Raw genomic sequence first — 19,674 nt, forward strand, 5'->3', positions numbered from 1 at the left:
CTTGCCTTCAACTTATCCCTCATCTCTGCTAAACAGACCTTGTGATGAGGGAACAGCCGCCATCTTGGACGGGCTTACTAACAGAGATTGGCGTGACTCCATTTTGTCTCCTGGTCACAGGTCTGCAGAGAGGAGTGCTCCTGGCCCCCACCTTTTCTAATGAATAAAGTTCCTTTCAGTATGTTAATGGGATGAGCACAATGTGGCAGGCAGATAGCATTTCAAAGCCTGAGTGAGGAAGCCACCCCAGCAGGGGACATAGAGGTGCAGGGGGCTTAATTAAAGCACACATGTCAAGTGGCCACAGGATACACATCTATTATGGCCGTCCAGTCGAACCGTCTCCAACATGGAATCGTGAACTATGGACGCATCATCCGAGGTGCCAGCTCATAAAAAATATCCCCCTCGCCCTAAAGAAATTGCGCATCTAACAGTGCAACTCCCATGTCCGTGGGAGGTCTGAAACCCGAGATATAGGGATCAGCCTCCCACAGGGACCGAATGGGTCCAGGTTTGATCCCAGTACGACCGGCAGAACAAACTACAGGCGCTGGTACTGCCCGTGTGCTGATCCGATCATCCTGAGAGAAGTTATCCCATTTATTAGATATTGGAATAAATCTTGCAGGGAGGCAGAGGGGTGGAGATTTTAAGCCCACCCAGCTACAGGCGGAGGGACACAGCAAGGTTTAAGAGCTGAGGACACTTGGAGAGTGAGACACACAGAAGATGACTAACTGAGGAACTACGAAAGAGGGCAGGCCAGTCAGAGGGGGGCAAGCACACGCTTTCTGGGGGCTGCCCAGCAACTAAGCTGTCTACCTGTGGAGCGCAGAGCCCCCTGGCTTCCACAAGCGACCTTCAACCTGGTAAATTGACCTCCAGCTTTATACCTTTAAGCCTTGTATTATTATTGTTATATTTTACTCTGACTGTAACTCTTGATATATTTTGATTGTATATTTCTTGTAATTACCTAGTGCGCCCTTAAGGCAATTAAATCATAAATTAATTTTGGGCTGATCCTTTTACTCTGATTGCGAATCTTGGAATACCCAGCGTGGGTAACAGGGCAGTCTCCCCGGTGGCCATTTGCTCTAGGTGCAGTTCCCCTACTGACCTGAGAGACAAAGGGGGCGCCGGAGAGCTGTGCCTGTGTAGTGACGTCACGGATTGGTGACGTGGGAGGAACAGGGCTTCCTTCACAGACCTATTTCACAAACCTTGTATCTTCATTATCCTACAACCCAAAACAACTGTTCAGCACATTCAACTCTCTCCTCCGCCCACCACTGCCACCTCCAACTCCCCTCATCTCTTCTGAGGACTTTGCCACCTACTTCAAAAACAAGATCGACCAAACAAGGAAAACCTTTACTGTTCCAACACCCCAACCACTCCATATACCAGACCTCTGCCCTGCCCTAATAACCTCCCTCTCCAACATCACTGAAGGAGAGCTTACTCACCTCTTTTCCAAATCACACTTCACCATCTGTGCACTCGACTCCATCACTTCCCACCTGCTCCCCAACCTCACTAACACGCTCATTCCAGCCCTAACCCATCTCTTCAACCTATCACTATCTTCCGGTATCCTCCCCTCTTCTTTCAAACACGCCACCATCACAACCATCCTCAAAAAAACAAACCTTGACCTAACTGCTATGCCCAGCTATCGCCCCATATCACTGCTCCCATTTGCTTCAAAACTCCTTGAGCAGTATGCTCAACTTTCCTCCCACCTCTCATCTAAATCTCTCCTTGACAACCTCCAAACTGGTTTCCACCCCACCACTCCACTGAAACTGCCCTGACCAAAATTACTGTCTTACAGCCAAAACTAACTGACAGTTCTCCATCCTCCTCCTTCATGACCTGTCCTCTGCCTTCAACACAGTCAACCACTACCTACTGCTACAGATTCTTTCTTCCCTTGGCATTAAAGACCTTTAGTACAGCCTGTGGACAGAGGCAGCCGAAGGACTGAAACAGTGGTACACAGGCCGCACCCTGCCCTCCCCCAATTGCTGCCTGTTGTCACCACTATTCGCACCCTTGGGATGCAGACATTGATGGAGAACAGGGCTGCCGGCTCCATCTTCCACCAATCAGCATGTGAGCCAGCAGACGCGATATTGTAATTTCATCACGACAGCTGTGCATTGGGGAGAGTCAGTGCCCCGGAGACAGGAGCAAAGCTCCGAGGGAACAGGAGCGAAGTGTGTGGTGTTGTTTTTTTTTTTTTGTCATGTGTATGGGATGTTTGTAGGCATATGGGAGGATATGTGGGGACCTGGCCCAGATCAAGGCGGCCAGGGACATCCACCCTATCTAATGTAGGTTTTGTACCGTGTGGAAGCTGTTTTTGTTGCATAAATACTAGGTTTAAAAAAACACGGCAGCTCACATTTAAGGATGCAAGTGGAAATAAGGAATTCGCTATCAAGGAAAACATCACTTGCAACAAATTTTTTATGCTTTAAATTTTTATGTTGCTCTGTTTGACATTTTATCCTTGGGGTCACTCTATAGGTTCTTTCTTCTTTTTTCCTCAAGCGCGGTTTCTACCTGGTTTTATAAGTTACATGTATACGGGTGGGCACTACCCTGTTTGATTCCAGCAGCTGAGGAGGATTGGCTTCTAGGGTGAGCGCCAGTGTTAATCCATATTTGTCCAAGCAGATTTAGGAAAACGCGCCATGGGCTTTAATTTTCGAAACGGACTACAGGATGGTAGTGGGGTGGTCCGTTTTCTCCCAGGCGGGACTTCAATGTGGCCACAGGTTCCTTGTAAAAACCCTGCAGCAGAGGGTTGGGTTTGTCAATCTTGTTTTGCAAACCTGCAGAGCAGAAGGCTCTGCCATAGCTTCTACCTGTATGATGCAACACAGAGCCAAGTGGAGCCAAAAGGCCTGGCACCCTTCAGCGTTCTCGGCGGTACAGTTACCCACGGCAACAGGTCCCGGACTATCTTGTTTTCCCGGCTGCGATCCAGAGGATACTATTTACTTTCTGTTTGTGAGTACGCGGAACATTAAAAGAGACTTTGTTTTTGAACTTTCCTGAGTCACTGCCTGACTGTCACACTGAACCAACCCTGCTGCACTACAGAGGATAGTTATGTGGGGAAAATGCTCTATACACAGTTGCTTACAGTTACTTAGTATTCACCCCCTTGGCATTTTTTGTGTTTTGCTACCTCGCAACCTGGGATTTCTATGTTTTTTGGGGGGCTTAGATCAGTTCTTGTAAAGAATACAACTGTGAACGTTTGGTTTTCATTTTACTGTTAAGCAAACAACAAATAGGAGAAAATAACTGAAAACATCGGTGTGCATAACTAGTCACCCCCTATAGTCAGTACCTTATAGAGCCTCTTTTTGAGACAATTACAGCTACAAATCCCTTTGAATAAGTCTCTATGAGTTTTCCACATCTGGCCACTGGCATTTTGGCCCATTCCTCTAGGCAAAACTCCTCCAGCTCCTTCCAGTTTGTTCTTCACCAGAGGAAACCATCTATCTTCAAGTCTAACCACAGTTTCTTAACTGGATTAAGGTTTGGTCTTTGACTAGGCCACTCCAAAACATTTACACGTTTCCCCACACTCGAGTGTTGCTTTAGCAGTATGCTTTGGGTCAATGCCTTGTTGGAAGATGAACCTCTGTCCCAGTCTCAAATCGCTGACAGACTTAAACAGGTTTTCCGAAAAAATATCCCTGAATTTCGCACCATCCATCTTCCCCTCGACTAGGACCATTTTTCCTGTCCATGCTGCTGCAAAACATCCACAAAGCACGATACTGCCACCACCATGTGTCACTGTGGGGATTATGTTCTTGGGGTGATGAGCTGTGTTTGCTTGGTGCCAGACATAGCGTTTACCTAGGTGGCCAAAAAGTTCAATTTTGGTCTCATCTGACCACAGCACCTTCTGCCACACATTTGGGGAGTCTCCCACATGCCTTTTGGCAAACTCAAAATGAGCCTTACAATTTCTGTGTGTAAGGCTACTTTCACACTAGCGTCGGGCTCGGCCCGTCGCCGTGCGTCGGGCCGAGGTCCCCGACGCTAGCGTTGTCCCCGCCGCACAACGGGGGCAGCGGATGCATTTTTCCAGCGCATCCGCTGCCCCATTGTGAGGTGCGCGGAAGTGCGGGGAGGTGGGGGCGGAGTTCCGGCCGCGCATGCGCGGTCGGAAAAAGCGGACCGTCGGGAGCAAAAAACGTTACATGTAACGTTTTTTGCTCCCGACGGTCCGCCACAGCACGGCGCAACCGTCGCAGGACGGTTGCGACGTGTGTCATTGCGTCGCAAATGCGTCGCTAGTGTTAGTCAATGCAGAAAAAACGCATCCTGCAAGCACTTTTGCAGGATGCGTTTTTTCGGCAAAACGACGCATTTGCGACGTAATGCAGTTAACGCTAGTGTGAAAGTAGCCTAAGTAAAAGACTTTTTCTGCCCACTCTCTTCCATAAAGGCCACCTCAAGGCTTTTTGTGGTCACATGGACAGATCCTCCAGTTTCTTCTTGGGAACTCTGCAGCTCCTTCAGATTTACTTTTAGTATCTGTGCGGCCTATCTGATTAATGCCCTTCTTGCCCGGGCTGACAGTTTTGGTGGGTGGCCCTCTCTTGGCAGGTTTGTTGTGGTACCATGTTCTTTCCATTTGATGATAATGGATTTGATGGTGCTACAATGGATCATCAGAGATTAGGATATTTTTTTAGAACCCAACCCCGACTTGTACATCTCAACAAGTTTGTCCTGACTTGTTTGGAGATCTCCTTGGTCTTCATGGTGTTGTTTGGCGATCTCCTTGGTCTTCATGGTGTTGTTTGGAGATCTCCTTGGTCTTCATGGTGTTGTTTGGAGATCTCCTTAATCTTCATTGTGGTGTTTGGAGATCTCCTTAATCTTCATGGAGGTGTTTGGAGATCTCCTTAATCTTCATGGTGTTGTTTGGAGATCTCCTAGGTCTTCATGGTGTTGTTTTGAGATCTCCTTGGTCTTCATGGTGTTGTTTGGAGAAATCCTTGGTCTTCATGGTGTTATTTGGAGATCTATTTGTTCTTCATGTTGTCATTTGGAGATCTCCTTGGTCTTCATGATGTTTGGTTAGTAGTACCTCCTTTTTAATGGTGTTGCAGCCTCTGTGGTCTTTTATAGAAGGTAAACTGTATATACTGACAGACATGTGACATTGAGATTGCACACAGGTGGACGTCCTGTCACTAAACATGGGACTTATGAAGGGAATTGCTTTCACCAGAATTTTTACGGCAAAAGGAGTGAATGCATATGCACATGCCAATTTTTAGTTATTTGATCGCATAAATTTAATTTATGCCTATATTTTTCCTCACTTCACCCCAATTTAGACTATTTAATGCTGATGCATCGCACACAAATTGGATTACAAAAATATTTAACCTCTTTCCGTCATTGGGCGTAATAATAATACGCTGATCTCGGACACCCTCCCTTTGATGCAGGCTCCGGCGGTGAGCCCACATCTTTTCCGGCTGTTTTGAACAGCTGACATGTGCCGCTAACAGCCGCGGGTGGAATCGCGATCCTCCCGCAGCTGTTAACCCATTAAATGCCGCTGTCAAACTCTTGACAGCAGCATTTAACACGTGGTTCCGGCAAGCGTGCGTGCCAGAAATCCACCCATCGGTGACCCCCGTCACGTGATCGCGGGTCACCGAAGAGTTGGCATGACAACCAGAGGTCTCCTGCAGACCTCTATGGTTGTCACTGCCAGCTTGCTATGAGCGGCGCCTGGTGATCGGCGCTCATAGCAAGTGAGTAATTCAGCTATACAGGCGATCTGATCATCGCCTGTATGTAGCAGAGCCGATAAGGCTATGCCAGCTTCTAGCCTCCCATGGAGGCTATTGAAGCATGCTAAAAGTAAAAACAAATGGTTTTAAAAATATTAAAAAAAAAAAAAAAAACATTAAAGTTCAAAATCACGCCCCTTTTCGCCCCATTCAAAATAAAATTAACCCCTTTCTGACATCTGACGTACTATCCCGTCGAGGTGGGGTGGGCCCGTATGACCACCGACGGGATAGTACGTCATACGCGATCGGCCGTGCTCTCGGGGGGAGCGCGGCCGGGTGTCAGCTGACTATCGCAGCTGACATCCGGCACTATGTGCCAGGAGCGGTCACGGACCGCCCCCGGCACATTAACCCCCGGCACACTGCGATCAAACATGATCGCAGTGTACCGGCGGTACAGGGAAGCATCGCGCAGGGAGGAGGCTCCCTGCGGGCTTCCCTGAGACGATCGGTACAAGGTGATGTACTCACCTTGTACCGAGCGTCTCCTCCGTGCAGTCCCCGGATCCAAAATGGCCGCGGAGCTGCATCCGGGTCCTGCAGGGAGTACTTCCAGGTCCAGAGCAGGCGCTGGTAAGCCTGCAGCGCTGTAAGTCAGATCGCTGATCTGACAAGAGTGCTGTGCAAACTGTCAGATCAGTGATCTGTGATGTCCCCCCCTGGGACAAAGTAAAAAAGTGAAAAAAAAATTTCCACGTGTAAACAAAAAAAAAAATTCCTAAATAAAGAAAAAAAAAATAATATATGTATATATATATATATATATATATATATATATATATATATATATATATATATATATATATATATATATTATTCCTATAAATACATTTCTTTATAAAAAAAAAAAACAATAAAAGTACACATATTTAGTATCGCCGCATCCGTAACGACCCAACCTATAAAACTGTCCCACTAGTTAACCCCTTCAGTGAACACCGCAAGAAAAAAAAAAAACCCAGCCAAAAAACAACGCTTTATTATCATACCGCCAAACAAAAAGTGGAATAACACGCGATCAAAAAGACGGATATAAATAACCATGGTACCACTGAAAACGTCATCTTGTCCCGCAAAAAACGAGCCGCCATACAGCATCATGAGCAAAAAAATAAAAAAGTTATAGTCCTCAGAATAAAGCGATGCCAAAATAATTATTTTTTCTATAAAATAGCTTTTATCGTATAAAAGCGCCAAAACATAAAAAAATGATATGAGATATCGCTGTAATCGTACTGACCCGAAGAAGAAAACTGCTTTATCCATTTTACCAAACGCGGAACGGTATAAACGCCCCCCCCCAAAAGAAATTCATGAATAGCTGGTTTTTGGTCATTCTGCCTCACAAATATCGGAATAAAAAGCGATCAAAAATGTTCACGTGTCCGAAAATGTTACCAATAAAAACGTCAACTCGTCCCGCAAAAAACAAGACCTCACGTGACTCTGTGGACCAAAATATGGAAAAATTATAGGTCTCAAAATGTGGAGACGCAAAAACTTTGCTATAAAAAGCGTATTTTAGTGTGTGACAGCTGCCAATCATAAAAATCCGATATAAAAAACGCTATAAAAGTAAACCAAACCCCCCTTCATCACCCCCTTAGTTAGGGAAAAATAATAAATTTAAAAAAATGTATTTATTTCCATTTTCCCATTAGGGCTAGGGTTAGGGTTAGGGCTAGGGTTAGGGCTAGGGTTAGGGCTAAAGTTAGGGTTTGGATTACATTTACGGTTGGGATTAGAGTTAGGGGTGTGTCAGGGTTAGGGGTGTCAGCGTACTCGGGACTAATTGGACAACAACTTTTGGGGTCCAAGTTCTCTTGTTATCCTTGGGAAAATAAAAATTTGGGGGGCTAAAAATCATTTTTGCAAATGCAACGTGATGCCTGCAGACCAATCCATCTAAGTCTGCATTCCAAATGGCACCAAACAGTGGTTCCCCCCACATATGGGGTATCAGCGTACTCAGGACAAATTGGACAACAACTTTTGGGGTCCAATTTATCCTGTTACCCTTGTAAAAATACAAAACTGGGGGCTAAAAAAATCATTTTTGTGAAAAAAAAAAGAATTTTTATTTTCACGGCTCTGCGTTATAAACTGTAGTGAAACACTTGGGGGTTCAAAGCTCTCAAAACACATCGAGATAAGTTCCTTCGGGGGTCTACTTTCCAAAATGGTGTCACTTGTGGGGGGTTTTAATGTTTAGGCACATCAGGGGCTCTCCATACGCAACATGGCGTCCCATCTTAATTCCAGTCAATTTTGCATTGAAAAGTAAAATGGCGCTCCTTCCCTTCCGAGCTCTGCTATGCGCCCAAACAGTGGTTTACCCCCACATATGGGGTATCGTCGTACTCAGGACTAATTGCACAACAGCTTTTGTGGTCTAATTTCTTCTCTTACCCTTGAGAAAATAAAAAATTGGGGGCGAAAAGATCATTTTTGTGAAAAAATATGATTTTTTATTTTTATGGCTCTGCACTATAAACTTCTGTGAAGCACTTGTTGGGTCAAAGTGCTCACCACACACCTAGATAAGTTCCTTAAGGGGTCTACTTTCCAAAATGGTGTCACTTGTGGGGGGTTTCAATGTTTAGGCACATCAAGGGCTCTGCAAACGCAACATGGCGTCCCATCTCAATTCCAGTTAATTTTGCATTGAAAAGTCAAATGGCGCTCCTTCCCTTCCGAGCTCTGCCATGCGCCCAAACAGTGGTTTACACCCACATATGGGGTATCAGCGTACTCAGGACAAATTGTACAACAACTTTTGGGGTCCATTTTCTCCTGTTACCCTTGGTAAAATAAAACAAATTGGAGCTGAAATAAATTTTGTGTGAAAAAAAGTTAAATGTTCATTTTTATTTAAACATTCCAAAAATTCCTGTGAAACACCTGAAGGGTTAATAAACTTCTTGAATGTGGTTTTGAGCACCTTGAGGGGTGCAGTTTTTAGAATGGTGTCACACTTGGGTATTTTCTATCATATAGACCCCTCAAAGTGACTTCAAATGAGATGTGGTCCCTAAAAAAAATGGTGTTGTAAAAATGAGAAATTTCTTGTCAACTTTTAACCCTTATAACTCCCTAACAAAAAAAAATTTTGGTTCCAAAATTGTGCTGATGTAAAGTAGACATGTGGGAAATGTTATTTATTAAGTATTTTGCGTGACATATGTCTGTGATTTAAGGGCATAAAAATTCAAAGTTGGAAAATTGTGAAATTTTCAAAATTTTCGCCAAATTTCCGTTTTTTTCACAAATAAATGCAAGTTATATCGAATAAATTTTACCACTAACATGAAGTACAATATGTCACGAGAAAACAATGTCAGAATCGCTAAGATCCGTTGAAGCGTTCCAGAGTTATAGCCTCATAAAGGGACAGTGGTCAGAATTGTAAAAATTGGCCTGGTCATTAACGTGCAAACCACCCTTGGGGGTAAAGGGGTTAAAAAAAAATCAAACCTACACATATTTGGAATCGGCGCGTTCAGAATCGCCCGATCTATCAATTAAAAAAAAGGATTAATCGGCTCGCTAAACGGCATTTCAAGAAAAAAAGTCAAGACACCAGAATTTCATTGTTTCGGTCGCCGCAACATTGCATTAAAATGCAATAACGGGCGATCAAAAGAACACATCTGCACCAAAATGGTATCATTAAAAACGTCAGCTTGGCACGCAAAAAATAAGCCCTCACCCGACCCCAGATCACGAAAAATGGAGACGCTACGGGTATGGGAAAATGGCGCTTTTTTTTTTTTTTTTTTAGCAAAGTTTGGAATTTTTTTTTACCACTTAGATAAAATATAACCTAGACATGTTTGGTGTCTATGAACTCCTAATGACTTGTGGAATCATAATGGCAGCTCAGTTTTAGCATTTAGTGAACCTAGCAAAAAAGCCAAACAAAAAACCAGTGTAGGATTGCATTTTTTTTTCGCAATTTCACCGCACTTGGATTTTTTTTCCCATTTTTGAGTACGTGATACGGTAAAACCAATGGTATTGTTCAAAAGTACAACTCGTCCTGCAAAAACAAGCCCTCACATGGCCATATTGACGGAAAAATAAAAAAGTTATGGCTCTGGAAAGGAGCGGAGCAAAAACGAAAATACCTCCGGTCATGAAGGGGTTAAACACTCGTAATGTAACAAAATAGGTAAAAAGCCAAGGGGGTGAATACTTTCGCAAGCCACTGTACATCCAGGTGTCACTACTCCAGTAGTGCTACTCAGCCCTGCTATAGTACACCTAAATCTCAGCATTACATTATCACTGCTCGGTCTCAGTATTGGAGCTGGGAATCCTCACCCAATTTTGCCCCCACAACACTCCAAAGCTTTCCTGTCTGGTCTCGGGAGGAATCCCACCACCTTCTGATACTAAGAGCCATAGTTTTGGATCCCTCCTACCGGTCCTTCCTAGTCAGTGATCACCTGCTTTGAGTACAGGATTATGGTGGCCAGTCGGAACCATCAAGGTAGCACCCGTTCTCTCAGCTACTGGATGGAGCTCCACGTCCCACATTCCCGGGTCGAGGACATGGTCAGCCTAGAGACTCTGGATTCTGAAGAGCGGGTTCTCCTCACAGAAGTCTTCAGACGGCTCTGCCGTCCCAATCACAAGGTCTCAACTATCTCAGTCGCTAGTTCCTGAAACCCGAGGGCACTGGTGTACATGCTCTGGCCCCTCTATAGCAGGGGTGGGGAACCTTCGGCCCACGGGCCGTAGACAGTCGTTTTCTCTAGACCCTGAGCAGATTCCCGGAGACCATAGTGCTTGGGCCAGCAGAACACCAGCCGGCGACTGACGCAATGTTCACTACTGAGTGCAATAAAACTTTACACAGCAGCATCTCACCAAGGTTCACTTCATGGAAGGAGACATTTCTTGAGGCCATTACCTCCATTCACAGGGTGTAATGCTGCTGCAGTGCAGTATAGCGCAACCTCCACCAGTGGATGCTGGTGATTGCACACACAGCGTAACACCAATGAGCAACAGCAAAAGCACCACCAAGTGGCAAAAGAGTATTCAGACAAGCCGAGTCAAAAACAGTCAGGAACAGAAATACCAGAGGTCACAGCAATACACGTGGTCAAATACAAGACTGAAGTCAGAGCCAGACGGGAGCAGAGGTAACCGAAGACAAGCCGGGCCACATACCTGAATGTCCTAGCACAGGGAGCGAACACTAATACAAGCGGGGTGGCAGGAAAGGGAAGTCACAGGAACAGAGTAAATGGGCAGAGGGCAAAAACACGGTATCAAGGGGTCAGCTGCTCTAGCCTGGGAGCATGAACTATCACTGACATTGGTCTGCAGAGCACAGCAGACTGAAATAGCCACACAGAACCCAAAACGAGGCAGAGAAGGTAACCCCCGCATGACCAGACTGGGGAGAAAATAACAACAAACCCCGGCCTGGATTATGACACAGGGTTTCTGAGCCCTCTGTTCTTTTTTGCAGGGTTCCCTTCCTCTCCTCCAAGGGTGGTCTCTGCTGTCCACCGCCATGAGGACATCGTCTTCCCCACCCTTTGGCCATCTCTGGATCATTCCTGGGAGCTTTCTCTCCACCGTGCTGATATAGTCAGGGCCATTTAGGCCTTCTAAATGTCATTTTATGAACCCTGATGGGCAACTCACGGACCTGCCAGATTTCAAGACGACCATTTCCAAATGCATCAGGTTGGCTATTTTGGAAGCCAGCAAAGACAAGGGGCAAATATCCATCTTTAGGGTTACAGCTCATTCAGACGGTGCCTCCTGGGAGGTCTTTAGAACAGTAAACGTTACGTCCTAGTGGACGTGATGATAAAGCCAACCAGGCGGAGCCAACACTTATTTCTACCAAGTGTTAATCCCCCTAGTGGCAGGGCGTATACCCGCAGTCCTGTGACCCCCATTATATTCAACCAGAAAGGGACTTTACAGTAAGTGCAGAAATCTAATTGTTAATATTCTGTCTTCCGGAAGCCGCCAGTAGGGGGAGCTCACTGTGTTCACATGTCCATCGGCAGCCAGATAGCAGAGCCATGCAGGCCATAGAGGAGGCCTTCAGAGCCATTAGAGAGGCTGTGTCACATCTCGTCTCCCTCATCTCTTCTCTTGTGTCAGGTTGTCAAAGCAGCGCAAAATGCTCAAATGACATCATGATACCTGGTCAATAGCATCCGACTTAAGTGGCGGCACTGGATTATCCAGGTTCCTGCTGAATCTCCACTACTCCTACTCTGCTACATCCATATTTCACCATTCCTAATATCACTGCTCAGCTCTGCTACATCCAAGCGCCTCTACTCCAGCACTACTACTCAGCTCTGCTACATCCAAGTGTCCCTACTCTAGTACCACTACTCAGCTCTGCTACATCCAAGAGTCCCTACTCCAGCACTACTACTCAGCTCTGCTACATCCAAGCGCCTCTACTCCAGCACTACTACTCAGCTCTGCTACATCCAAGCGCCACTACTCCAGCACTACTACTCAGCTCTGCTACATCCAAGTGTCCCTACTCTAGTACCACTACTCAGCTCTGCTACATCCAAGAGTCCCTACTCCAGCACTACTACTCAGCTCTGCTACATCCAAGCGCCACTACTCCAGCACTACTACTCAGCTCTGCTACATCCAAGTGTCCCTACTCTAGTACCACTACTCAGCTCTGCTACATCCAAGTGTCCCTACTCCAGCACTACTACTCAGCTCTGCTACATCCAAGCGCCACTACTCCAGCACTACTACTCAGCTCTGCTACATCCAAGTGTCCCTACTCTAGTACCACTACTCAGCTCTGCTACATCCAAGTGTCCCTACTCTAGTACCGCTACTCAGCTCTGCTACATCCAAGCGCCACTACTCCAGCACTACTACTCAGCTCTGCTACATCCAAGTGTCCCTACTCTAGTACCACTACTCAGCTCTGCTACATCCAAGAGTCCCTACTCCAGCACTACTACTCAGCTCTGCTACATCCAAGCGCCACTACTCCAGCACTACTACTCAGCTCTGCTACATCCAAGCGCCACTACCCCAGCACTACTACTCAGCTCTGCTACATCCAAGCGCCACTACTCCAGCACTACTACTCAGCTCTGCTACATCCAAGCGCCTCTACTCCAGCACTACTACTCAGCTCTGCTACATCCAAGTGTCCCTACTCTAGTACCACTACTCAGCTCTGCTACATCCAAGTGTCCCTACTCCAGCACTACTACTCAGCTCTGCTACATCCAAGCGCCACTACTCCAGCACTACTACTCAGCTCTGCTACATCCAAGTGTCCCTACTCTAGTACCACTACTCAGCTCTGCTACATCCAAGCGCCTCTACTCCAGCACTACTACTCAGCTCTGCTACATCCAAGTGTCCCTACTCCAGCACTACTACTCAGCTCTGCTACATCCAAGCGCCACTACTCCAGCACTACTACTCAGCTCTGCTACATCCAAGCGCCACTACTCCAGCACTACTACTCAGCTCTGCTACATCCAAGTGTCCCTACTCCAGCACTACTACTCAGCTCTGCTACATCCAAGTGTCCCTACTCTAGTACCACTACTCAGCTCTGCTACATCCAAGCGCCACTACTCCAGCACTACTACTCAGCTCTGCTACATCCAAGCGCCACTACTCCAGCACTACTACTCAGCTCTGCTACATCCAAGCGCCACTACTCCAGCACTACTACTCAGCTCTGCTACATCCAAGTGTCCCTACTCTAGTACCACTACTCAGCTCTGCTACATCCAAGTGTCACTACTCTAGTACCACTACTCAGCTCTGCTACATCCGAGCGCCACTACTCCAGCATTATTACTCAGCTCTGCTACATCCAAGTGTTACATACATCAATACCGCTACTCAGCTCTGCTACATCCAAGAGTCACTACTCTAGTACCGCCACTCAGCTCTGCTACATTCAAGCGCCAATACTTCAGCACTACTAATCAGCTCTGCTACATCCAAGCCTCACTACTCTAGTACCGCTACTCAGCTCTGCTACATCCAAGTGTTACCTACATCAGTAACACTACTCAGCTCTGCTACATCCAAAAGTCCCTACACTAGTACCGCTACTCAGCTCTGCTACATCCAAGCGCCACTACTTCAGCACTACTACTCAGCTCTGCTACATCCAAGCGCCACTACTCCAGCACTACTACTCAGCTCTGCTACATCCAAGCGCCACTACTCCAGCACTACTACTCAGCTCTGCTACATCCAAGCGCCACTACTCCAGCACTACTACTCAGCTCTGCTACATCCAAGTGTCCCTACTCTAGTACCACTAGTCAGCTCTGCTACATCCAAGCGCCACTACTCCAGCACTACTACTCAGCTCTGCTACATCCAAGAGTCCCTACTCTAGTACCACTACTCAGCTCTGCTACATCCAAGTGTCACTACTCTAGTACCACTACTCAGCTCTGCTACATCCGAGCGCCACTACTCCAGCATTATTACTCAGCTCTGCTACATCCAAGTGTTACATACATCAATACCGCTACTCAGCTCTGCTACATCCAAGAGTCACTACTCTAGTACCGCTACTCAGCTCTGCTACATCCAAGTGTTACCTACATCAGTAACACTACTCAGCTCTGCTACATCCAAAAGTCCCTACACTAGTACCGCTACTCAGCTCTGCTACATCCAAGCGCCACTACTTCAGCACTACTACTCAGCTCTGCTACATCCAAGCGCCACTACTTCAGCACTACTACTCAGCTCTGCTACATCCAAGCGCCACTACTTCAGCACTACTACTCAGCTCTGCTACATCCAAGCGTCACTACTCCATGCATCACTATGCCACAGTAGACCTAAAGCTCACTATTACCAGAGACCTCGCAGACCCGTCTCACACACAGTGGCTGTTAGGACCCATCTGGATTGTGGGGAGCGCACGTGACCGTGACGGGAGGACACGCGGACATATTACTCACCGGTAGCGATGCACAAACACGCCTTTGAATATTCCGTTCATCATATTACCGATATCTTCCAGGCTGGAATACATCTGTGCGGAGCGGGGACACATCAGTAACGTAAATGAATATATTCTTACTAGTAACATCTAATGGACGTCAGGTCATAGCAGTCCGTCCTACACGGGTGCCAGAGCGCGGAGCAGATGCAGGAGCTGAGCCCGCACCATACACCACAAATGTCAGCTGGGGAATCAGGAAAAATATGTTCACTAAAGTATTATTGATTTTTTTACATTTCTTTATGTGCTGGAAAAGGGTTTGAGGGTCAATATCCTATTAGTCGTGTGAAGGACTGGCAATGTGTGGACTAATACAAATAAACAACGATCGATAGTAGCGTAGAGTCCGCACTGTCGCACCCACCTCCGCCATCTTCTCCTCCAGCGCCTCCAGCCGCTCCGCTGACCTCTTCTCCGGACTTTTTGCTCGCTCCACATTGAACTGCCGCTGGCTCGTCTCCAGGTGACGGCTCAGGTCCCTGGCTACCTTCACCAACGCTGTCATCAGTTTCATGGCTGAACAGCAGGAAGGAGCAGTAATGAGTAAATGAACCAACAAGAATGGACGCGTGATCAGCTGTTTGCTGTACAGCCTGCAAGCGCTGCGCCGACGCTGACCGGAGCACTGGATCCAGCAAGCAGGAGGCAGGGGAGCGGGGTGTGTGCTACTAAAGACAGGAGAACGGCCCTTTAACCTGTGGCCAGGCTTCACAGGAGACTGCTAATTACAGTATTCTAGTGTATGTATTAAATAGGCAATAAAAGGTCCAAGTCCTGCTAACGGGACTAAAAATAAAATAATTATATATACAGTGGGGAAATAAGTATTTGACACTCTGACGATTTTGCCCGTTTTCCCGCCTACAAAGAATGGAGAGGTCTGTAATTTTTATCGTATGTACACTTCACCTGTGAGAGACAGAATCTAAAGATAAAGACCAGAAAATCACATTGTAGGATTTTTACATAATTAAATTACATTTTATTGTATGAAATAAGTATCGGATCACCAACCAACCTGGGGCTCCATGTGTTCTCGCCTTTCGGGGTAAGGATGATTCTGAGAAAGGTCAGGGATCAGCCCAGAACTACAGGGGAGGACCTGGTCAATGACATCAAGAGGTATCACTCCACTCCCCGTGTTTGGAGGAAGAAGTAGGATGAGTACAACCCCAAGAACACCAACCCAACCGTGAAGCATGGTGGGGGAAAATATCATACTTTGGGGGTGCTTTTTTGCAAAGGGAAAAGGACTATATTGAAGGGAGGATGGATGGGGTCATGTATCGTGAGATTTTGGCCAACAACCTCCTTCCCTCAGTAAAAGCATTGAAGAGGAGTCTTAGCTGGGTCTTCCAGCATGACAATGACCAGAAACACACAGCCAGGGCGACTAATTTGTGGCTCCGTAAGAAACATTTCAAGGTCCCGAAGTGACATCTTCCCGATTCCACAAAGCTCCTGTTCTGACATTACCCGGTCCGCCTTATTCTCTCCCACCCGGTCCCGTTATGACACTGTAAATAGGTGCTGGACACTATGAGAGGAAGGGGGTCTCCAACAGGCATGTGTACGGAGACTTCATAAGCCAGTAATTAAACAAGTGTTATCAAAAATGTATAACCATCCTGAGAGATTATCAACTAGCAAACAGACCATTCATTTATTTTTTTTTTTTTAATAGACGCATGGCCAGAACTGTTCTACAGAGGGTTGGACACGACCAAATGGTCAGCATCAGTTGTCCCATCTGTCCCTGTCTTACTCCAAGTTCACAAACTAAGTCCGTATTCACACATCTGTGTCTCGCACGGTACGGACCATGACACAGCGACCGGCAGCAGGGTCCTGAACTTCACACCCCGATATATGTGTAGGAGACCATTGAGTTACGGACCGGAGACCTGTGGCCGGTCCATGAATCATGGATGTGTGAATGAGGCCTATGTTCCCTATCTCAGGCTCAGGCGCCAAGTTCACTAAGTCAATAAAGATAATAGATGGGCAGCCTGAGCAGTTTATATCCACCACCTTCCTCCATTCTCCAGTCATAGGACAGATGTGTCGGGGGACATTTCTTCTCTTGACTGTAATCATCATATAAAAGAATCAATAGAAGAACAAAGGGACAAGCAAAGTCAGAAGGAGGAGGAGGTGTCAGCAGCAGAGAGGAGCCAAATCCTGAGAGTCCAGAGGAACAGATGGTGGAGGAGAAAGGAGGAAAGATTTATGGCCATGGTGCCGCATCTTCCTGCACATCTTACAGCAACAAGGTTGACTTTTCACAGCGTGATACATTTATGAAGGACGAGAAGGATGGGCAGCTGGCGCGATCTGCGGACCACCTAGGAAGGTGAAAGAAGTTTAACAAAAACTAAACAGACACAATGACGGAACCACGGGCTCACAGCTTTGTTTTCCACATTTCTTGCCAAAAATCAGAAAGAGATCAAATAGAAGCAAGTCGTAAATCCCCCAGTACCCCCTTCTTGGCGTATACCGGCGATCACACAGCTGTATAAAACTCACCGGCAAATGTGCTGGTATGTCGGAAGGCGCGGACTTGGGAGTCCGACAGACCAGTGACAAAGGAGACGAGTAGGTCCATGAAAATCCCATCATAGATGACGTTGTGTTGACAGCAGATGACCAAAGCGCCCAGAAATTCTCCAAAATTCACCCGGAACTTCTTCCAAGTCTTTGTGCTGAGAGACAGAGGATAGTCTGCTGAGTCCTGGGGAAGTAAACATTATTATTATGTAATATTTTAAAAAAAAAGTATTAATATGGTAAGCTGTCCACATACAAGTAGATAATGGGATTTTTGCAATTACGATAAAATGTCTTTCTTGTTGAATACTTTGGGACATACAGAACTGTAAGTAAAGGTCCTGTGGCTAGGAGTCATGACGATAGGTAAAACGGGCTGGTGGCCTGTCGACCTCTCCTCGGACACCAGGCAGCTCAGGAGGAACCCAAACCAGCAAAAATTCAATAACAATGAACACCCAGGAACATGACCTGAACAAAGTAGTAAGTGACAAAGTAGTAGAAGATGCACCAGGAAGAAAGAAACCTCAATGGAGAATAAATACAAAACACACAAAGAAAATAGGGTATGGGTGATGTTTCCCAAAAAGAAGGCTAGGAGAAAGGGAAATTACAATGAGTACCAAAAATCCTCTTTTCTTGGGCGCTTTATTGGGGACATGGCCAACCATGGGAACTCCTAAAGCCCCCACTGCAAGGCCGTAACCCCGTGTGGAGGCGCTCTGTCCCAATACGATTCCAGAATGGCAGAAAAGAGTGATGGTAGCCTTTGAGATGAATAGAGTGATGGTAGCCTTTGAGATGAATAGAGTGATGGTAGCCTTTGAGATGCGAGACCTCTACGATGGCCCTCTGAGATGTCAAAGAGTCTGAGCGTCTAAGAGAGGCCATTACTGACAGGTAGTGACTCACAGTTCTGACCCGGTCCAATGTGTGTAAGGATCTCACAGCGGTGTGATAGGGAGAAGGACAGAACAAAGGTAAAACAATCTTCTGATTAAGGTAATGGAAGTGATTACTATAACGAATGCCACCTTCCAAGAGTGCAGAAGCAGGGAGACGTCATGTAAGGCAGCTTGAACTATGTTGAGATCTGAAGCATCTACGGGAGAGAGCCACACCTGAAGGAAGGTCTTAATTTCCTGTTTTTTCTGAAAAAAGGATAGACAAGGCAGAAACCTATCCGTACGGAAAGTGACAGCCAGATCAATCTAAAGACCTGATTGCAAGAAAGAATAGAGAGCTGGGCTACATAATGGGATTCACAACAATGAAAAAAGACCTTCCAAGTACAATGGTAGGTATGCGAAGAGAAGAACTTCCAAGCCTAAATCATGGTCTTAACTGAGACTTCAACAGTTATGCTGTTAAAGTGAGCAATTTGGGTCCCTGGATGTGGAGCTCCATGATGTTGATGGAAAGTAAAGCTTTGTGTTTCTTCCAGTATCTCTGGAAGACCATCCCCCAACCGAGAAGGTTGGCATCCGCTGTGACGACGTGCCAATGGATTGGAAGAAAAGAGCGCCTGCAGAGAACAAGCCAAGAGTTCCACCATCAGACCAGAGTCTGCTTGACGCAGGGAGGAAAGAGAACTGAATCAAGGTAGAAGACATGGTCCCTCTAGGACTCAGATGCCACCTTCACTCCACACTCTTCGTTGATAAAAAAAAAAAGAATATTGTGAGACATTCAATCAAATTCTTAAGAAGTGTTCCCTGGACATCATTGTCCTCAAGATTGAATTCCTCCAAGTAGCCGTATCTGAATCCCAATAAAAGATAGCTTCAATTGAAACTCAACTGGCAGCGACTCTCTCCACTCCCGATTGGGAAAACCAAAACGGGGAAGACCATTGAGAGCATCGCAGAACACAACAAGAAAAGAAAAGCAAAAGTTACAGAGGAATTCAGAGGACTATTTGCAGGACAAAGTATATAGATGGAACAGGAGTATGGCAAACCAACTGTGGATCAAGATGTCAAGAATTATTCAGCTCAGGCAGTGACACTTCAACTGGCGCACAAAACCTAAACAGTTTTTAAGTCAAGCGAGGAGGAAGCACACGACCACTAGGAGGAAACCAACACAGTCCGCCTGTAAGCTCAGGTGATCGTATGACCACATGATCACAGGCAAAACCCCAAACTTGGTGGTCAACATATCGTCGTACACCCTGTGCCCCACCGAACTGACGGTACTGAGTGGGTCTCCTTCTGCCCTACTGCAACAAGTTCCAGGACCTTCAACGATTTTATCGAAACA

General features: G+C 46.3%; 2 protein-coding genes across 7 annotated transcripts in view; both read right to left on the reverse strand.

The window, feature by feature from the left end:
- Positions 1 to 19,674, reverse strand: part of MCM7 (minichromosome maintenance complex component 7) — a 217,614-nt gene that overhangs the window by 144,213 nt on the left and 53,727 nt on the right. The gene's annotated exons all lie outside the window — the stretch shown is intronic.
- The window catches only part of STAG3 (STAG3 cohesin complex component), a 157,044-nt gene that overhangs the window by 93,695 nt on the left and 43,675 nt on the right, over positions 1 to 19,674 (reverse strand). For all 6 annotated transcript variants that reach the window (XM_077261694.1, XM_077261697.1, XM_077261693.1 and 3 more), the window contains exons 7-9: positions 17,392 to 17,596; positions 15,227 to 15,378; positions 14,819 to 14,892 (exon numbers count right to left, since the gene is read on the reverse strand). In XM_077261694.1, coding sequence (XP_077117809.1) covers positions 14,819 to 14,892; positions 15,227 to 15,378; positions 17,392 to 17,596 — 431 coding nt within the window. The remainder of the gene's footprint in view (positions 1 to 14,818; positions 14,893 to 15,226; positions 15,379 to 17,391; positions 17,597 to 19,674) is intronic.

This window comes from Ranitomeya variabilis, chromosome 5 (assembly GCF_051348905.1).
Source record: "Ranitomeya variabilis isolate aRanVar5 chromosome 5, aRanVar5.hap1, whole genome shotgun sequence".
Taxonomy (NCBI): Eukaryota; Metazoa; Chordata; class Amphibia; order Anura; family Dendrobatidae; genus Ranitomeya; species Ranitomeya variabilis.